The sequence below is a fragment of the Poromitra crassiceps genome (genome assembly GCF_964638095.1).
Source record: "Poromitra crassiceps genome assembly, chromosome: 8".
Taxonomy (NCBI): domain Eukaryota; kingdom Metazoa; phylum Chordata; class Actinopteri; order Beryciformes; family Melamphaidae; genus Poromitra; species Poromitra crassiceps.
In genome coordinates this window covers 4,335,119-4,354,839 of record NC_139629.1, presented here as the reverse complement: position 1 = coordinate 4,354,839, position 19,721 = coordinate 4,335,119, and the positions used below count along the sequence as shown (strand labels likewise).

Sequence of the window (19,721 nt, the reverse complement as noted above, 5' to 3'; positions counted from 1 at the left end):
CAGTAAGAGGCCAGGCCCACCCTGTGGGTGCCCCCCGAGGACAAAGAGCTGACCTGAGCCATCAGCGCTAACCACTGCTATCTGCAGCCTCAGCACTTTCCTGCCTCCATTTACACACACACACACACGCGCGCGCGCACGCACACACACGCACACACACACACACACACACACACACACACACACACACACACGCGCGCGCGCGCACGCACACACACGCACACACACACACACACACACAAACACACACCCATACACTGTTAGTAGCTAGACTTACAACAACATACATTACAACAACATGCACACACACAAACAAACACACACACACACACACACACACACACACACACACACACACACAAACAAACACACACCCATACCCTGTTAGCTAGACTTACATACAAATATGCTTCATACTGTACATACACATGCACCCAAGCTTGATTAGGCTTCCCACGGGTCCTTGAAATCCTTGAAAGTTTGTGAATTTGAGGGGGGGGGGATAGAGGCCTTGAAGGTTTTTGAAAATAGACGTTTAAATGTATAGATTTTGTGCAAGAATAGAATCAGTTCTTCTTAACGACGTGTAACAGCACAGTTGAGAAGTGTTCACACATTCAAGCCTCTCTTGTGAATTGTTGCCTGTGAGCTTGAAGCTTCGGTAAAGCTGCTAGTTGTCATTATAATACAAAAAGATGTCAGCGCTGTAACAGTCTTTCATTTTGATCTGATTGATTTTGATTTGATGTTTAACCCATTGATAACTGATGCAGCATTTGCGTGTATATCCCTCATTTGTGTGTGTATCCCTTTAAGACGCGGTTCGCGGTCTTAAAGCGATACACACACAAATGCTGCATCAGGTATCAATGGGTTAAGGAGGTGTGGAAGGAACAAGCACAACGTATATCCACAAACAAACAGGCAGACCACCAGCAGGAGAGGCACAGGTCACCCCACACAACACGGTGACCCTGCCCTCCTCTGTGTTGTATTGTCCTAACTCTGCACCGTTGGCTCCCTCAGGATACGGCTTTGTGGACTTTGACAGCCCCACTGCAGCTCAGAAAGCTGTGGCTGCCCTCAAGACCACTGGTGTCCAGGCTCAGATGGCAAAGGTGAGGCTCCATTACAGTCTAATCCTGATATCATCACGCTCATGTCATGCAACTCCCCCCCTTCCACTCTTTCCCCTTCATCAACTCCAACCTCAACACTTGGTGTGTAGTGTACACTTGGTGTGTAGTGTACACTTGGTGTGTAGTGTGCACTTGGTGTGTAGTGTACACTTGGTGTGTAGTGTACACTTGGTGTGTAGTGTACACTTGGTGTGTAGTGTACACTTGGTGTGTAGTGTACACTTGGTGTGTAGTGTACACTTGGTGTGTAGTGTACACTTGGTGTCTAGTGTGCACTTGGTGTGTAGTGTACACTTGGTGTGTAGTGTACACTTGGTGTGTAGTGTACACTTGGTGTGTAGTGTATACTTGGTGTCTAGTGTGCACTTGGTGTGTAGTGTACACTTGGTGTGTAGTGTATACTTGGTGTGTAGTGTACACTTGGTGTGTAGTGTACACTTGGTGTGTAGTGTGCACTTGGTGTGTAGTGTGCACTTGGTGTGTAGTGTTCACTTGGTGTGTAGTGTTGTACACTTGGTGTGTAGTGTGCACTTGGTGTGTAGTGTGCACTTGGTGTGTAGTGTGCACTTGGTGTGTAGTGTTCACTTGGTGTGTAGTGTTGTACACTTGGTCTGTAGCGAACACTTGGTGTGTAGTGTACACTTGGTGTGTAGTGTACACTTGGTGTGTAGTGTGCACTTGGTGTGTAGTGTACACTTGGTGTGTAGTGTACACTTGGTGTGTAGTGTGCACTTGGTGTGTAGTGTACACTTGGTGTGTAGTGTGCACTTGGTGTGTAGTGTGCACTTGGTGTGTAGTGTACACTTGGTGTGTAGTGTGCACTTGGTGTGTAGTGTGCACTTGGTGTGTAGTGTGCACTTGGTGTGTAGTGTGCACTTGGTGTGTAGTGTACACTTGGTGTGTAGTGTACACTTGGTGTGTAGTGTGCACTTGGTGTGTAGTGTACACTTGGTGTGTAGTGTGCACTTGGTGTGTAGTGTACACTTGGTGTGTAGTGTACACTTGGTGTGTAGTGTGCACTTGGTGTGTAGTGTACACTTGGTGTGTAGTGTGCACTCGCTCACTCTGAGTGAATCATGAGGGGAGAACATATGAACTATGTGTGCATGTGTTTATGTGCTTTGTGATTCACCCTGACAGGTATGTGTGTCCATGCTTTGCTATGTATTTATGTGCCAGCGACTGTGTGCATATATGCATCATCTGTGATGGCTGCCAGTGGCATGCTGCCAGCTGAGAGGCAGCCAGGCTTTGGAAGGCTTTGAGGAGTGAATGGCGCCGACAGAGGCCGGTGTGGGTCGGTGCTGACAGCAGGGTGACGTGCTGGAGAAGGTATCCACCCTGGGGATGACGTGCTTCTAAGCCCAAACCAGTCTTTCTGTCCCCTCCAAAGCACCCTACTCCTACTATGGGACTATTTTACTTTGAGCCTTGCAGACCTCGATCCAGCAAATGAGGCTTCATCCTCCAAACTACTAAAAACAATGTGTCTCCCATAACATGAATCACAGCTGAACGCCTAGCTAAACACGTAGCTAAACGCCTAGCTAAACACGTAGCTAAATGCCTAGCTAAACACGTAGCTAAATGCCTAGCTAAACACGTAGCTGAACGCCTAGCTAAACACGTAGCTGAACGCCTAGCTAAACACGTAGCTGAACGCCTAGATAAACACGTAACTAAACGCCTAGCTAAACACGTAGCTAAATGCCTAGCTAAACACGTAGCTAAACGCCTAGCTAAACACGTAGCTGAGCGCCTAGCTAAACACATAGCTGAACGCCTAGCTAAACACGTAGCTGAACGCCTCGCTAAACACGTAGCTAAATGCCTAGCTAAACACGTAGCTAAACGCCTAGCTAAACACGTAGCTGAGCGCCTAGCTAAACACGTAGCTAAACGCCTAGCTAAACACGTAGCTGAACGCCTAGCTAAACACGTAGCTAAATGCCTAGCTAAACACGTAGCTAAACGCCTAGCTAAACACGTAGCTGAGCGCCTAGCTAAACACGTAGCTGAACGCCTAGCTAAACACGTAGCTAAACGTAGCTAAACGCCTAGCTAAACACGTAGCTGAGCGCCTAGCTAAACACGTAGCTGAACGCCTAGCTAAACACGTAGCTAAACGTAGCTAAACGCCTAGCTAAACACGTAGCTGAACGTAGCTAAACGCCTAGCTAAACACGTAGCTAAACGCCTAGCTAAACACGTAGCTAAACTCCTAGCTAAACACGGAGGTGTTGAATAGTTTGACTTGATCTGCAGTGCAGAAAGTCAGGAGAGATGTGCTCTGGTTCTGACTCTGTACTCGATTTATTTTTTTTGACGGTGCTACGTGGATCAATGCCCCCCGCGTCTCCTATGGAGATATTGGAAGTATTGAATGTGTATAATCTATTTTACCGACCAGCTAGGTGGCGACGGTGCCCTCCCGACAGAGAGAAAGTCAACCAAAAGCAGCCGCCTCCCGCGGCTGCTTCCTCCATTCTCAAGGAAATGGCTTGCCGATTTTACAGTCATCAGTCACCAGACTCGCCGCTCTCGGGCCGCGCCAGCAGCAGCACACGGGGGATTGCAAATTTGCATAAGCCTAGAGTCGCACGGGGCTTCATCGGGGCTCTCAAACCCAAGAGACGAGTGAGACCTATCCACACTCGCTGCCAGGGAGGGAGGCTGCTCAAACTCGCTGCCAGGGAGGGAGGCTGCTCGAACTCGCTGCAGCAGCAGCAGCAGCAGAGCACTCGCTTGTGACAAACGCAGGCTGAAAGCCACTAGACACGCCCACGGAGGGAGGAGTTGAAGGAGAGGGCGTTCGGAATATTGTTTGGATGTCTGATCTCTCACTGATGCCAAAAATAAATAGTTAAAGTGACTGTTCTGCCTGTTTGATTGAATTTCACAAAACTGCGATTATCTCAGCTTTCACTCTCAGACAGCTGAAACCATGCTGTACTCAACGGCTAATATCTACATAACTACTAACTCTACAAACTAACTCTTTTAGACAGAGAAAGCACACATTCTATTAGTACTTTTCTGAACTTTGTGTTCACAAACTCCAAGCAGAAAAGAATCCTCGGCTCTTTTAAAATGAGCCAGAATCCTCAAAAAACGGCCTGGCAGAAGCTACCTACAGCAAAAAAAAACCGGCTGGCAGTCAATGTGTTAAGAGCAGCTCAGACAAGGTGGAGCTATAGTAAGTTTGTCACATCCATCCTACTCAATGTAATTACCATGACTGCTATTCAACCTTATAATACACTTTACAGATATGACGTGTATGTTTGTTTGTTTTTGTGCCAAAGACGTCATACAGTACACATTCAAATGAAGAGCTTTAAAGCACGAGGCGAGATAGCTGACACCAGTGATACTCAACCTGCGGCCCGGGGGCCAGATGCGGCCCGCGATAGGGTGCCAAGCGGCCCCCCGGCCATTTTCTAATTCACAATGAAAAGTATAAAGTTCGACTGAGCCTCCAGCTAAATTCTCAAATATCGCCACCTGCTCACCACCCAGGTACTTGTACTGTACTAACAAACTTAACTTAACCTATCCGGTGTGCACAAAATTGTCAGACTAAACTCCGGCTGACACCCCAAATACCTACAATCCGCTACAGAAAAATGTATATTATGAATGTTTGTTTATTAACCGGCCCCTGGCCTCCTGTCATTTTGCAAAAGTGGCCTCCGGGCAAAGCCAGGCTCACACTCTGTGACAGCGGGGAAAGGAAGTAAATAATTGTGTGATGTTGTCATGGTAACAGTCAAGTCAGGGAAACTAAGCACTAAGCAGGAACACTTTGGCCTCACGTCGGTGTCTGGGGATGTGGACATGCCTCTGTGCACCCAGTTCACTTTTTTAATTAAAACGGAGCCCGCTTTGAGGGGCCAGTCTAAGTTTAATCTTTGTATTGTGTCAAGAAGGTAAATGCCATTATAAAGTCTAGGTTTAATCTTTGTATTGTGTTCAGGTTGGTAAATGCCATTATAAAGTTGGAGCCTTTGAGTCCAGCTTGATTCTCATTATGTGTTTGGGCTTTAATGGACTCTCCCCACAAAGGTCCTTCTTCCTGAGCGTGTTTTGTCTCCGCCTTGCCACCATTGAAGAGACATTCCCTCATTATTATTTCAAAGGCTGCTGGTGCAGGAAGTCTGCCCATAAGAGTTTCCTGTCTTTTATCTTGCTTCAATGAACCACTTTCTCTCGTGACACTTCACTATTCTGTCTTTTCCCGTCTCACACTCGCTCACATTTGCACAATTGTGCAATATAGTGCAAATCATAAAGAAGTATTCTTTAAATGAGAATGTTTTATCGAGCTGTGTGTGTGTGTGTGTGTGTGTGTGTGTGTGTGTGTGTGTGTGTGTGTGTGTGTGTGTGTGTGTGTGTGTGTGTGTGTGTGTGTGGCTTAATAAAATTAGAATTGTTTCAACAATCAGCATCCTTTAGCCATATGGCCAAAGTACGCCATCTTTATTACAGTAGATCAGAGGTTCTCGAATGTTTTTCACCCAAGGAGCCCTTACAAGATAGAAAATATACCGGGGACCCCCTCAATCTGATTTGTGATTTTGGGCTAAGCTAATTGTTTCCACGGTAACGTGCTTGACTTTTAAATTGATAGGTTTGATAAATTAGAATGTAATCCCTGAACCATTTTAGATTTAAAGCATACAATACTTTTGTTGAACTATGAAGCTTTTGCAAAAAATAATAATTATAATTATAATATTTTTTATTTTCCTGAAAACTTTTTGCGGACCCCCTGGCAAAGTGCCACGGACCCCTGGGGGTCCCCGGACCCCCATTTGAGAACCGCTGGAGTAGATGACATGCTTTTTCAGGGCAGGAATTATACCAAGGGCAAAAGGCCAGTCCTGTGGATGCCCTGGACATGCCCTGGAGATGCCCTGGACATGCCCTGGAGAGTGGCTGTTATGCCCCTTCTAGCCACACGGCCAGTTTGCCGTGCCCATAGTTTTGAACTGGCCGTTGTGGCCTTAAAAGAAAGTGGTGGATTTCCTTTGCAGTCTGAGCCATCTTATGATGCACTGTATCACACTGCAGCACTTCATTTGTGAGGGAAAAAAGGACTGAAAAAAAGGATTTTTAATAACCATTGATTTTGCTCTTCGTAGTCTATATTTTGCCCGCGATGCCCCAATACATTTGTATTGATCACAGGCCAAAGTGGCCCTTGCCCTACAAATGACTTGATTGCCGGCGTTGCATTTTAGAGCACCCAATGGCATAGTCCCTCTCTCTCTGAGACTAGACAAGCGGTACCTCCCCCTCCATCAGCCACGCCTCCGCTCCTCAGTCACATGACAGTTAATGAGTGACTGGTTGGCTGGTGACCCCGTTCACAGCACAAACACATGTCTTATCTTCTCTCCCTGCATGTTGAAGAGCTTTTCCCTCCTCCTCCAAACGTGTCTCACGAGACGATGGAGTCTGAGTCTTAAAAGCAGGAAGGCTGTTCTGGGTGACTTATCAATAAAACATGCGCTCGTTCACCCTGCACTCAAAACCTCTTTTAAATAAATCACCACGAACATTCCTTCTAGAATAGAAGCTGTGTGACAATAGAAAACAAGGTTAGCTTATTTTTCTATCAAGGAACGGAGGGTTTTATTATTCCGTAACGACGCGCAAAAGAAACGGGCTTCCTGTTATTAACGATTGATCGGTCGCCTCTTTGCGGTGACATTTTAGTGGCAGTTAACGGGGATGAATGCTTGGCCCTGTCATCTAAGAGGCAAAGTATAAAGGCTAAAGTGGTAAAGCAGTAAAGTGGTAAAGCAGTCTTTTTGTCCTTGGATATCATTTGCGCGTACATGTGAGCATGTGTGCGCGCACGTGCCAAAAGCAGGAAGGAGCGTTAGCGGCGGCCTCCCCCCTCCCTCCCTTTAGAGTTTCCAGCGCTCCCCCTCCATGCTGTCATCTATCCCCTCCGTCTCTGTCACCTCAGAAGCAATCCCTCTGATGGAGCAGTGTCTCTGGGTGCTGCCCTGCAGGCCAGGAACCTCCTCCCTCTGACGGAGCAGTGTCTCTGGGTGCTGCACTGCAGGCCAGGAACCTCCTCCCTCTGATGGAGCAGTGTCTCTGGGTGCTGCACTGCAGGCCAGGAACCTCCTCTCTCTGATGGAGCAGTGTCTCTGGGTGCTGCACTGCAGGCCAGGAACCTCCTCCCTCTGATGGAGCAGTGTCTCTGGGTGCTGCACTGCAGGCCAGGAACCTCCTTCCTTGTCCCCTAGTAGTGAGACGTTGATTTTTCTGTCAGCGTATTACTTTGGTAATCCAATCCATCCCTGTAGCTGGCTCTGACTGCAGCAGCAGCTGATGAATATTCATGAGGAGCTGCTCCCCGGGGAGCTGTAGCCGTAGCGTCTTGTGTTTCTGCTGACGCCGTTGAAACACAGGAAGAAATCAGCTGATGCGGGGGCGGGGCCTCCAGCAGCCGTGGGCTGCATGCAAATCTGCACTCATCACTATGCATGGTGACCCTTTATTACCCAGAACCCCCCAGCAGAGGCAGACAGGAAGAAGCAGAGACGTCATCGTTAACCCCCGTCCTTTAAATGCATAGAAAGTGTAGCCACTGCTAGGGAGAAGGGATTTTGCAATACTAAGGTAAACGGCGAGCCAGTGCGACGATAGATTCCCTGCCTAGCGACACAAGGGTCGCAGGTTCGAGCCCCCGTGTGACCTCCGGCTTGGTCGGGCGTCCACACAGGCACAATTGGCCGTGTCTGCGGGCGGGAAGCCGGATTAAGGGTATTATGTGTCCTGGTCGCTGGCGCTGCACCAGTGCCTCCTCGTGGTCGGTCGGGTGGGGCACCTGTTTGGGGGGAGGGGAACTTGCCGGGGTGGACGGTGGTAAAGAGCCGGGGCGGCTGTAGATCAGGAGGCAGAGCGGGTCGTCCACTAATCGCTTTGGATGAAAGAAGTCGGTGGTTCGATTCCCGGCTCCTCCAGTCTGCATTTCGAAGTGTCCTTGGGCAAGATACGGAACCCCAAATTGCTCCCGTTGGTGTGCCAGCACCCTGCGTGGTAACCTGCCGCCATCGGTGTATGAATGGGTGAATGTAACTACTGACTGTAAAGCGCTTTAGATAAAATATATAAATAAATAATATATAATAATATAAATATATAAATATATAAATGCAGGCCATACCATTTACCATTTAACTTGGGGAATAGCGTGATCCTCCCATGCGCTAGTACGTCCGGTGAAACCCCTCGCTGCCAGGTGAAAAGAAGCGGATGGCGACTGCACATGTGTCGGAGGAAGCATGTGCTAGTCTACGGCTCTCCGCAGGTGGGCAGAGGGGGGTGGAGCAGGGGGAATAGGGGAAAAACGTGATGAAAAAGAAAAAGACAAAAGGAAACGGTGCAGAAACCCCCCGGCTCCCTCAACACGAAGGTGATACTACAAAGGAATGCTGGTATGTGTCCAGGTGTGTTTCAAAGTGTCATCATTATACCCACACCTGTGTGTTCCTCTGTCTTCTCTCACCGTGCAGCAACAAGAGCAAGACCCGACAAACCTCTACATCTCCAACCTGCCTCTGTCTATGGACGAGCAGGAGCTGGAGAACATGTTGAAGCACTTCGGCCAGGTCATCTCCACCCGCATCTTAAGGGACGCCAACGGAGCCAGCAGAGGAGTGGGCTTTGCCAGGTCAGATGCTTTTATAATGTGTCTTATTCACAATGACTCGTTCACCAGAAACCAATCATGCTAGGAGACGGGTTTTAAAACAGGTGCTACATGTAGCATTTTAACATTGATAAATGACTACGTTATGGGGGCGTCTGGTACCACCACGGAGACCCGGGTGCGATTTCCCGCAGCGCTACTTCCGGCTAGGTCACACGGTAATACAGACACAATTGGCCGTGTCTGCGGGTGGGAAGCCTGTGGGGGGTATGTGTCCTGGTCGCTGCACTAGCGCCTCCTCTGGTTGGTTGGGGGGGGGGCAGGGAGCTAGGAGAAATAGCGTGATCCTCCCACATGCTACGTCCATGCCGGTGAAACTCCCTCCTCGCTGTCAGGTGAAAGGAAACGCCTGGCGACTGCACATGTGTCGGAGGAGGCATGTGCTAGTCTACGGCTCTCCTCAGATCGTCAGAGGGGGTGGAGCAATGACTGTATCCCTTTAAGACCGCGAAACCGCGTGGCGCGGTTTCGCGGTCTTAAAGGGATACACACACAAATGCTGCATCAGGTATCAATGGGTTAAATTGGAGACACTGGTGTAAGTAGCATCAATAAAAGAGACGTCTACAGTACACAGCATTTGTGTTACTGGGATGTTGCAGAAAATCTGCTGGGTTGCCGTGTGGCACAGCGGGAGGTCGCTTTACTGCACACAACAGAAAGGGGGCGCTGTTCTTCCAGTGCAAACGTAGGTAAAGCTTCCGTCTTCTTCTTGCAGTGGCAGATGGTGGTAAAGAGTGAAATGAGAAGGATGGAAAAGTCCCTTCCAACATGTTTGTGCTCTTCAGTGCAGAGAAAGAGCAAACAAACGCACACAGAGTAACGACGGGCAACATCCCCTTTACGACAGGAAGCAGCAGGCTTTATGGGAAATGTGGTGTACATTCTGAGAAACACTGGCACTAAACAATACCACTGACATGAAACAAGACGCGGCCAGTACCATACTAAAACCATGGTGTGGCAATCATATATAATGCTACATGCAACACATTAAGAATGATTCCAATGACTGTTGCTCATTGTGGGTTTCACATCGTAAAAACACTTTAAACACTTTAAACATGCTTTGTCTCAGTTGTTCTAAAATCAATGCTTTGTTGTTGGTGGTGGAGTGGGAGGAGTTAATGTGTGGATAGAAGCATAGCTTCATAATGACTGGCCCACGTGGTTTAATGATAGTGGTAACGTGGGGCCCCTCCAGTCATGCCTGCATAACCAGACATTTGACTGAAGAACCTGAAAGGCGAGACCCTCCATTCACAAAGCAGCAACGCTATCTGTGCATGCATCATAGGAATGTGTGTGCGTGTGTGTGTGTGTGCGTGTGTGTGTGTGCGTGTGTGTGTGTGTGTGTGTGTGTGTGTGTGTGTGTGTGTGTGAGAGAGTGTGTGTGTGTGTGTGTGTGTGTGTGTGTGTGTGTGTGAGAGAGAGTGTGTGTGTGTGTGTGTGTGTGTGTGTGTGTGTGTGTGTGTGTGTCTGTGTGTGTGTGTGTGTGTGTGTGTGTGTGTGTGTGTGTGTCTGTGTGTGTGTGTGTGTGTGTGTGTGTGTGTGTGTGTGTGTGTGTGTGTGTGTGTGTGTGTGTGCCCGTGTGGTCAAGACCTTACATGATTCCACGACCACATTAACCTCGGCTCACCTCACACACCTCACTTTGCTGAGATCAAAGTCCTGCGTATCGATCCAGCCATTGAAAAAGCCTCCTCTTCCTCTCCTCTTCCTCTCCTCTTCCTCTTCGTCTTCCTCTCCTCTTCCTCTTCGTCTTCCTCTCCTCTTCCTCTTCATCTTCCTCTCACCCGCAGCATCAAACGCTTTGCCACGGCGTTTCTCCTTCATGTGATGGTGCTCTGTGTGTCTTTTATGACTTGCAGGATGGAGTCGACGGAGAAATGCGATGCGGTCATTTCTCACTTCAATGGAAAGTTTATCAAGACACCTCCAGGCGTTCCAGGTAAAAACACACATGGACTTATGAATTATTAACACATGGACGTATGAATTATTAACACATGGACGTATGAATTATTAGCAGATGCAGCAGTGTAGGAATGCTCTTATTTAGCAACTAGGAATCTGGCACGCTCCTCGGGTGGAGCCTCTGGAGACTGACACCACCGCCACAGACAGACACCACCACCACACAGCCCACTTAGCCAATTTGAACACCGATGACATCACAGTTGCTCGAGTGACATCGCTGATGACGTCACAATCGTGACTGACACCGCCGCCACAGACACCGCCGTCACAGACACCCCCCCGCTTAGCCAATTTGATGATGATGTTAAAACGATGTGACTTAATGTGTAACAATGTGTCACTTTAGCCACCTTCAGACTAGACTATGTCCGTGGGAATCAGGTCTGGACATTCCCCCGGAGTTACCCTTTCACACAAGAGGCATTGACTACGTTTGCATCCACACAATATTCCGGTTTTTGCCCATATTCGGAAAATGACAATATTCCGACTAAATGAATAATGGGGGAATGACAGCGGTCCCAATTAGAAGTCAGTGTACCCATCAAATGATTGAAAAGCTGTTTTATCAAGGTAAAAAAAAAAAAGAGTTACATATTGGGGCTTTAACCACAGCTTTATTTTGAATAATTAGCAAATCAAGAAGTTGCATAAGGACCAGCACATCATTAGAGGCGATAACAGAAATAGGCTTTGTAAATGATTCTAATGTGTACAATGTGGGTGGAGTTGTATAGGCAGGATGAAGTGGCCAGCCAGCTGATCTCTGCTCCCTGCAGGAGTCTGTAAGTCTGCTGGTGGAGAGCTCCTCTACAGCAGCACTAAGTGGCAGAGCACAGAGAAAGAAAAGGAGAGAGAAAAAGAGAGAGAGAGAGGGAGAGAGAGAGAGAGAGAGAAAGAGAGAGAGAGAGAGAGAGCTGCCTTGTGTGGCCTCCACTCCCACTCTAAGCTTTTTAATTGGATTATTAGACTGAAATAGTCTCTGCTGGCCTCGCCTCCTGTAGGAGAGGGAGGGGATTACAGCGCCACAGCTGCCAAATTAGATGTCTGTGTTCCCAGGCTGGCTAGTAAATGCCCACTTCCCTCCCAGGCTCCAGACCAGCTCAGGCAGCGATTAACTGTACACAAACAAAGCAACCATGCAGGGATCGTGTTTGTAAAAAGAAATAAAACCCAGAAGCTTCTTCGTCTCATTCTCTCCCTCTCTTCTCTCTAGCGCCCCCGGAGCCCTTGCTGTGTAAGTTTGCGGACGGTGGGCAGAAGAAGAGGCAAAGCCAGAATAAGTTTGTACAGAACGGTCGTGGTTGGGGGAGAGACGGCGACACTAGACTGGTGAGTGCTGCCCCCCTCAGGGAGGTTGAGACGTTAAAGCACAAATAATGGTCTCCTATTCACCTTGTTCTTTGCCCACACATGGACGCTTCCGCATGACGTCATTTCGTAATAGTATTTCCGTTTTAGAACCGGATGTAGATTATTTCTTCAACCTTTATTTTTTAGACTTGCCAAAAACCCCGCAGGCAAGATGGCCGCCCGCACTCCCCTCCTAAGCTGGCAGAATTCCTGCCCCATAAACTAATTATCTTAACATACAAAATAAAACAACCCGTAATATCTTAATTTTATGTAGAATGCAGAGGACATGTAACTGTTTAGTTAAACTTGCATTCCAGGAATATTGTGCCCTAAAGATGACGTTAGTGGCTCGAGACTGTTTCGTCCTGAAACCCACACGTTTTGCGCCAGCACGTTGATCTATGTGGGATTCGAAATAACGCATCCGAGATAGAAAACGTTATGAATATAGCCACGTTATAAACAACAAACTAACGCTGGTGATCCGTATGGAAACAGTGTTACTCGAAATGGTTAAAAGTGATATCAATTTGGTCATTCAGTGGCATTTTACTGCCATATAACATAACTAACTAGCGGCTAATATTAGCCACAGTAGGCATTACCCATAGATGCACTGGTCTTAAAGGGCTCGCGCCGCGTGAACTACAGCTGAACCGGAAGAACAAATACGCTTGTGTCGAACGCGGACGAGAGAAAAAGTGGGCGTGGTGAATAAGGTGAATAGTATAGGTGACAAAACATTCATGTATTCAATGTGTACTTACTGTAAACCGTTTTACAGGCATTCATTTGAAGTGAAGTTGTGGACCAGTGATGTCATTCATGCACAAATGACATCACTGGTCCACAACTTAACTCATTTCAACTCTCAATAACTGTCAAACTAAATGAATGTCTGCAAAACTGTTTACAGTTTTCTGATGATTTTCTAATGATACAAAGCTGGTTGAAAATGGGACGGAGTGTTCCTTTAAGCCAGTGATACTCAACTTGCGGCCCGCGGGCGCCCCCTGTGTGGCCCGCGATGATGATTTTTTTTTACAGTGCACCTGAACGCAACATGCAAGATACCCACTGAATAAGTGTCCAAATGCTCATGTCGTTCTGGACTAATACTCCACTTCTGTTATAGCATTTCAGTCTGGAATATGGAATATATTTCAATAATCTATGATTTAGCTGCTAAATTGTCAAATACCGCCGTCTGCTCGCTACCCAGGCACTTTATGTATGTACTTAACCTAACTAACTATCCGGTGTGCACAACATTGTCAGACTAAACTCCGGCTGACACCCCAAAAACCTACAATCCGCTACAGAAAAATGTATATTGTTTGTTTATTAACTGGCACCCTGGCCTTCTATCATTTCACGAAAGTGGCCCCCGGGCAAAGCAAGTTGAGTATCCCTGCTTTAAGCTGTAGTTTTACTGAAGGTGTTTCTGCTCTCCTCTCTGATTCCTATGAGAGGTACAAATGCCCTGGAGTTGGCCAATCATTTCCTCTCTGTCCTCAGGCTGGAATGACACTCACATATGACCCCAATGCAGCTGCTATGCAAAATGGGTAAGCTGACAGAAGCAGATGAGATTGTCTGGAGGGAGTGTTCACTTTATTTTGTTTCACTGCATTTACTTGCATACTTATTTAATACAGTTTATTCTATGTCCATAGATTCTTTCCATCTCCATACAGTATTGCCAACCGGATGATTGCTCAAACGTCCATGTCTCCCTACATCTCTCCAGTCTCAACATACCAGGTTGGAATCCTTCTCCGACAGGATTTAAATGTAGTTTTAATAATGTAACAAAGAATGCAATACTTTCTAAACTACTGTCAACTCGTTTTTAACATCCACTCAGGAATAACACTGTATATATTTGTTAATATTGTGTCTGATAGAAACACGTCCAAATAGCATGTGTCCAGTGCAAGTGTGTTTACTGCGTGTGTGTGTGTGTGTGTGTGTGTGTGTTCCAGGTGCAGAACCCCTCCTGGGTGCCCCACCAGTCCTACATCATGCAGCACCCAGTAAGAGCACATGCCTCTTTTCATCATCATAGACCATTTTAAACAGCAACTTTAGTGTGCTAAGAAAGGCGGTGTAGTAAAGGATGGCATGGACGACTGACTGCAATAATGTAAACACAGTACACACAAAGGCTTAACCTAAGATAAAAGGTAACATGTATTCATGCTGAACTTGCACAAATAAAAACGTCTTATTATTTCTCAGTTCTCAGTGACCTGAAGAAAAATACGTTAAAGTAATACAAAAAATAAAAATGAAAAAAAGAATTGATTCTTGGGAGTCGTGGATCAATTCAGAATCGTGGAAGATAAGAATGGCGTTTCTTACATGAATCGATTTTTTTTTACCACCCCTAGTAAATATAAGGTGAGACCACTCACTGAGGATTCAGGGTGCTAAAGTGTTTGTAAAGAAACCGTTGGAGATGCTTCATAACGCTCTGCATTTGATGATGGCAGATTCTGACGATTCTCTAACAGATGGTTTTCAACTGAGAGAGCGAGAGTAGGCTACTTCCCTGCTCTGTGAATGAGCCAACCTCCTGTGTAGATTAGAAAAGACATACTGGTAGGTGCCTCGGGCCGAATAGGCTGAGTCAAGACAACTTCTGAGACTATTCACCCGTTGCTGTGGGCATAGGATGTGAAATGTGAGATCACTCAGTTCCTCTCTTTGTCTGCACTCCAGTCTTCAGGCAGAACCCATGATGTATGATCTAGAAAGAGCAGCATCGGAGCGTTATTCCATTTTCAGCCTGCGGTCGGCATCCATCCCAGATATTCAGCATGGAATTCTATCGTCTTTCTTCTCTCTGCCTCTCTCATATCGACCTCTGACTTGTGTTTTCGTTTGACGGCACAATGCTCCTCGCATGTCTTTCGAGTCTCCACCCCCACTGCACGCCGTCCCTCTCACCCACTCTCACTTCTCTCTGTTCCAGGGAGCAGTGTTATCGCCCTCTATGGACCCGTCTATGTCGCTGCAGCCTACTTCCATGATGGCCCCTCTCACGCAGCAGATGAGTCACCTCTCCATGGGTAGTGCAGGAACGGTGAGAGACCCACTGCACGTGCTCAGAACTAGCATTGTCATGATACTAGAACTTCTAACTTCAGTACCGATACCCAGGAAGATATCAATACTCGATACCACGGGGTGGGGGGGTGGGGGGGTGACAACACATCAAGAGGCATAAAAATAAGCGAAGACAGATGGATGGACAGACGCACGCTTCTCCATAATCTAGGCCCGATAAAACTCATTAAAACTTTACACTTTACCCCTGTTCTAGTCATCAGCCTATCAGAACACATTTAGCTTGTTGAAGCAAGATACCCACCAATGATAGGGAGGGGATTTTTTTCTCTCCAAATTGTTATAATCGATAATCAATACTTTTGACAACCATAGTCAGAAGAACATCAGTTCTCTCATGACACAAACGTTGGGAATAACGTTGTCGGAAAGGGGCCTCGCAAATTCTAGGTCATGGTAGAATTTGTTGTGATCATAGAATGATTTGGGTTGTGTTTGTGTTTCCTTCATTGTTCAGTTTATGGCGGCGAACACAGCTATGCAGGGAGCCTACATCCCCCAGTACGCACACATGCAGACAACAGCTGTTCCTGTGGAGGTTAGTGCAGTACTCGCACTGTAGCCTGACGTGTGTAAATGAATACAACAGCAGCTCAGTGTTAGCAACGTGGCAGTACCAGAGGATCAGGGTCATCCTTCTTCTTCTTCATCCTCTTTCTGTTGCAGGAAAACGGTGCACAGTCACAGGTGGAGTCATCTGCTGATCATTCCCCATACACCTATCAACAAACCAAGTAGTACCCAGCTCATACACCTATCAACAAACCAAGTAGTACCCAGCTCATACACCTATCAACAAACCAAGTAGTACCCAGGTCACGTTTGGACAACAGCTAAAACAATCATAGCTTCCTCAGATGCAACGGATGCTACGGAGTTTTCACTGTTTTGCACAGGTTCTGCAATTATTTCCTTATGTTTATAAAAAAAAAAAAGAATGAGTGAGACTATTTTTGGTATCAGTTCCAGAAAGTGCAAATAAATGATTGATTTCATCGAATGATAATGCTAATTATATTGAGAGAAAAAGACAAAAAAAAAAGTTTTATTTTGATAAACCAAAACGTTTATTTTTTACCAAGGATTGCCACGGGATACAAGAATCTAAAGGATTGTGTGACTAGTTGTTCAAAGTGCATGATAGTAAATATGTCTTTTGTTAATATTTTCATGATTTCTTTTTCTTATTTTGTGTTGTTCTTTTTCTGAAGATTTATCAGCCAGACATCTTGAAAATGATGATTTGTGCTTGCTGTGTGAGTGTTGCTATGGTGACGTGTTCAGTGTTTTTTCTTGTAAAGTGATTTTCTCTTAGTGCTCTAGATTGATCTTGCTGTCTGATAAAAAAAATTGCCTTAATAGTTTCCATACAGTAGCTGTACAGAGTCTGTACCACCACAGAGTCTGTACCACCACAGAGTCTGTACCACCACAGAGGCCAGCTATTGCCTTGTAAATCAGCTATATAGGGCTTTCCTTTATGGTTCAATCTGCTGTGTTAGGTGTTTTTTGCTTTTCCCCTCCCCAAAACTAATATAAGTAGGAATTTTAGACGAAAAAAAAAATGTTTTGAATGAAATGACTCTACATCTGATGATTTTAATAGGATGTAATTTTTATTTAATCAGAGGACCTTACATGTCTCTGGTTGTTGGAATGTGGTAGAAATTCTGCTGAAAAGATCACCTTTTGAATCTTGCCTTTTTGATGACTTTGGTGTTGTAGATTAGCTGAAAAGGAACTTAGTGGGGGTGGGGGGAATGAGACAGGGGATACCTTGTTTTTGTTTGTTGGTCGTATTTTTGTCTTTTTTGGGTGATGTTTGCTGTCATTTTGACAGAGTGTGTTGTTGTTGTTTTTTTACTTTTATTTGAAATGCTAACAGGAAAAGATGAACTTGTGATTGTTTAAAAACGAATCAAAGCCTTTTATTACATCTTAGGCGAAAGTTCCGTGAGTTGGGGGGGAAATGGAGAGGAATATATATGGATTTTATTGCACCTCACTCTTTGATGGGAAACAAACAAAACTTGGCACTTTCAATTGTAGTTGACTTCACCAAAGACTGTGAGCTAGTACACTGAGGAAATAGCATCATTTGTCTCTTTAAGCAGGATATAATGGACTCTGCAAGACTAGATTGCAGTTTGGAGAATGTGCCTTTTTTGTACATTTACATTCACTTATCATGTATTAGCAAAGTATGGACGCACACAACAAGCATGAAGGAAGGCTTGGATCCAACAAGTGCCACACATGAGTTTCATCACTACAGAAAACGTGGAAAATGCAACGGGGAAATTGTCAATGAAGTAGGAAAGAAGTCAGTTCGAAACTATGAAATCACAATGATACAATTAGCAAATCTGATCACCACAGATCATGATTTTTGCTCAAGTTTGATTCTTCTTTGATCATAGCGCAGATGAAAGCAGGCTTTTAGATGACGGTGTCTTCCGAGAAGCGTGCAATTCGACCTGGTGGTCAGTCTGACCAGTTATCTACCTCAGAGTTTCCTTTTCTCCTCTGTACTAGGGCCCGGGTTAGCAGGTCCTGCCCGCCCTCCTCGCAGACCAAAATGCCACGCTCAGGAGCTGGCCACATACAGCTGTTTCCTTTCAGGTTGTTTTTCATACTTTTTTGATTTTCTTCAAACCTATTTTTTTTTTATGGTGTATTCTCGTAATCATTGTGAGGGGAAACTGTGCATAGAAGCATGTTTTTATTATACTCACGTTCAGACATTCAGTTTCATAGTTTCAAAAGAACTGCTGGTTTTTCATGGCAATCGATTCCAGAGGCTGATGGAGGTTCTTGAAGACCAAGGATAACAAAGCATTGTGTGGTATTTACCGGATCTGTGCTCCTAAAACAATATCTGTGTTGCTTTGTCTCCAGTCCAGACAGATGTGCAGCAGCATTTCCTCTGTAGTTGGCTAGCTAGCGTGTGCTACAGAAGCAAAGGGCCGTTGTGACTATACTTGAGATTTCTCTCTAATGCCTGAGACGGAGAGGTCATACTGTGGAGTCTTGTGAGGTTTATGCTGCTAGTGGTGTCTGAACAAAGTGCCATACTATCTGGGTCAAGAGTTTGGAAAGAAAGGTGCATCCAAGAAACAGAAAAAAAAAAGCTCATATAAGTAACCACCATGTTGAACAGTCATTAAGTTATATGAAAAAGTAATAATTTATGAAGAGTTTTGTACAGACAGCTTGAGGAAATAAAAGATTTTCATAGAGATATCTATATGAAAGTTAATTTCTTTTCTTTCTTTTTTTTTAATCTTGTTTTACATGTGCCACACATTTGCCAGTGGTAACTTGTATGTCCAGTTTAAGGAATCCTTCCTCTGTATGTTTGTTTCGTAGTGTTTGTTAAAGCCAAAGACTTTTTTTTCCCAGTAGATTGTTACTTAAGGTTTATTTGTGTTCATTTCTTTGACGTTTTTTGAATAAAAACCTAAAAAAAAAAAAAAAAGTTCATCTGTTATGGGTGTAGTGTTGGTGAGCAGAGCTGATTTGCTCCAACATCACTTCTGTGAGGTGCAAGACAGTTACACCTGTTCTTTCACTTTCTGTTTTAATTCATTCAGTTTGATAAGTAGTCAAAGGTATTTGTTTACAGTTTAATTAATTGAAAACCTCAATTGGATCTTATAATTACAAATGTGAATAATGTGATTATTGAAATTCAAGAAGGGGGAGGTATAAGCACCATCTCAGTGTCAACATATCTTTGATATGAACTAGTTGCCTTGGCTAGCAACTCAGACAAATGGATGGGGACAACTGGCCTCGTTTTGGTGGGGGACAAAGACTGCTTGAGATGTATTTCCAGGGCTGTGCTCAAGCACCTTTTGTCCTGTGACTGATAAGTGCGCTTTTTGCAAGACGCTTCCACGGCCGATATGATTGTCTTTCAGAGGCTCTAGCGGGCTCATTTTTAAAGGTAGAGGGAAGTGTCTGGTATCATATGAAACTAGGAGACCTAAGGCATCCATTGATACCAACGTTGTCATGCTAGCTTATCGGCAAGGGGGGCAAATAATGCTCCAAATTTAGGCTACTTTTTGGTGAAGGAAAAACTGGCATGGCCATTTTCAAAGGGGTCCCTTGACCTGTCACCTCAAGATATCTGAATGAGAATGGGTACCTACAACTCTTCCCTTTACAGACGTGCCCACTTTATGCTAATCCCATGTAGTTTGAATGTAATTTTAAATGTGTCATTTTCACCTATTCTATTTTAATATTTCTGCATTTTTAATGTATAGATTGGAAGAAGGGTCGAACTTCACGTACACTTCACGTGTGGTCACCCTTCGGCACAACACGGTGTTATCCTCCGGCACAACACGGCGTTATCCGGGCTTCCTGTGCGT

At 45.5% G+C, this 19,721-nt stretch overlaps 1 protein-coding gene across 3 annotated transcripts in view; it reads left to right on the top strand.

Annotated features, from left to right (window-relative positions):
• Positions 1 to 18,497, top strand: part of rbms1b (RNA binding motif, single stranded interacting protein 1b) — a 41,179-nt gene extending 22,682 nt beyond the window's left edge. For 2 of the 3 annotated variants that reach the window (XM_083642072.1, XM_083642070.1), the window contains exons 4-13: positions 1,027 to 1,118; positions 8,675 to 8,832; positions 10,743 to 10,822; positions 12,068 to 12,183; positions 13,726 to 13,775; positions 13,866 to 13,971; positions 14,193 to 14,243; positions 15,185 to 15,295; positions 15,797 to 15,877; positions 16,006 to 18,497. In XM_083642072.1, the coding sequence (XP_083498198.1) occupies positions 1,027 to 1,118; positions 8,675 to 8,832; positions 10,743 to 10,822; positions 12,068 to 12,183; positions 13,726 to 13,775; positions 13,866 to 13,971; positions 14,193 to 14,243; positions 15,185 to 15,295; positions 15,797 to 15,877; positions 16,006 to 16,077 (917 nt within the window). In that variant the 3' untranslated portion in view covers positions 16,078 to 18,497. The remainder of the gene's footprint in view (positions 1 to 1,026; positions 1,119 to 8,674; positions 8,833 to 10,742; positions 10,823 to 12,067; positions 12,184 to 13,725; positions 13,776 to 13,865; positions 13,972 to 14,192; positions 14,244 to 15,184; positions 15,296 to 15,796; positions 15,878 to 16,005) is intronic. The other variant, XM_083642071.1, reaches the window with a different exon arrangement.
• Positions 18,498 to 19,721: the final 1,224 nt, after the last annotated feature.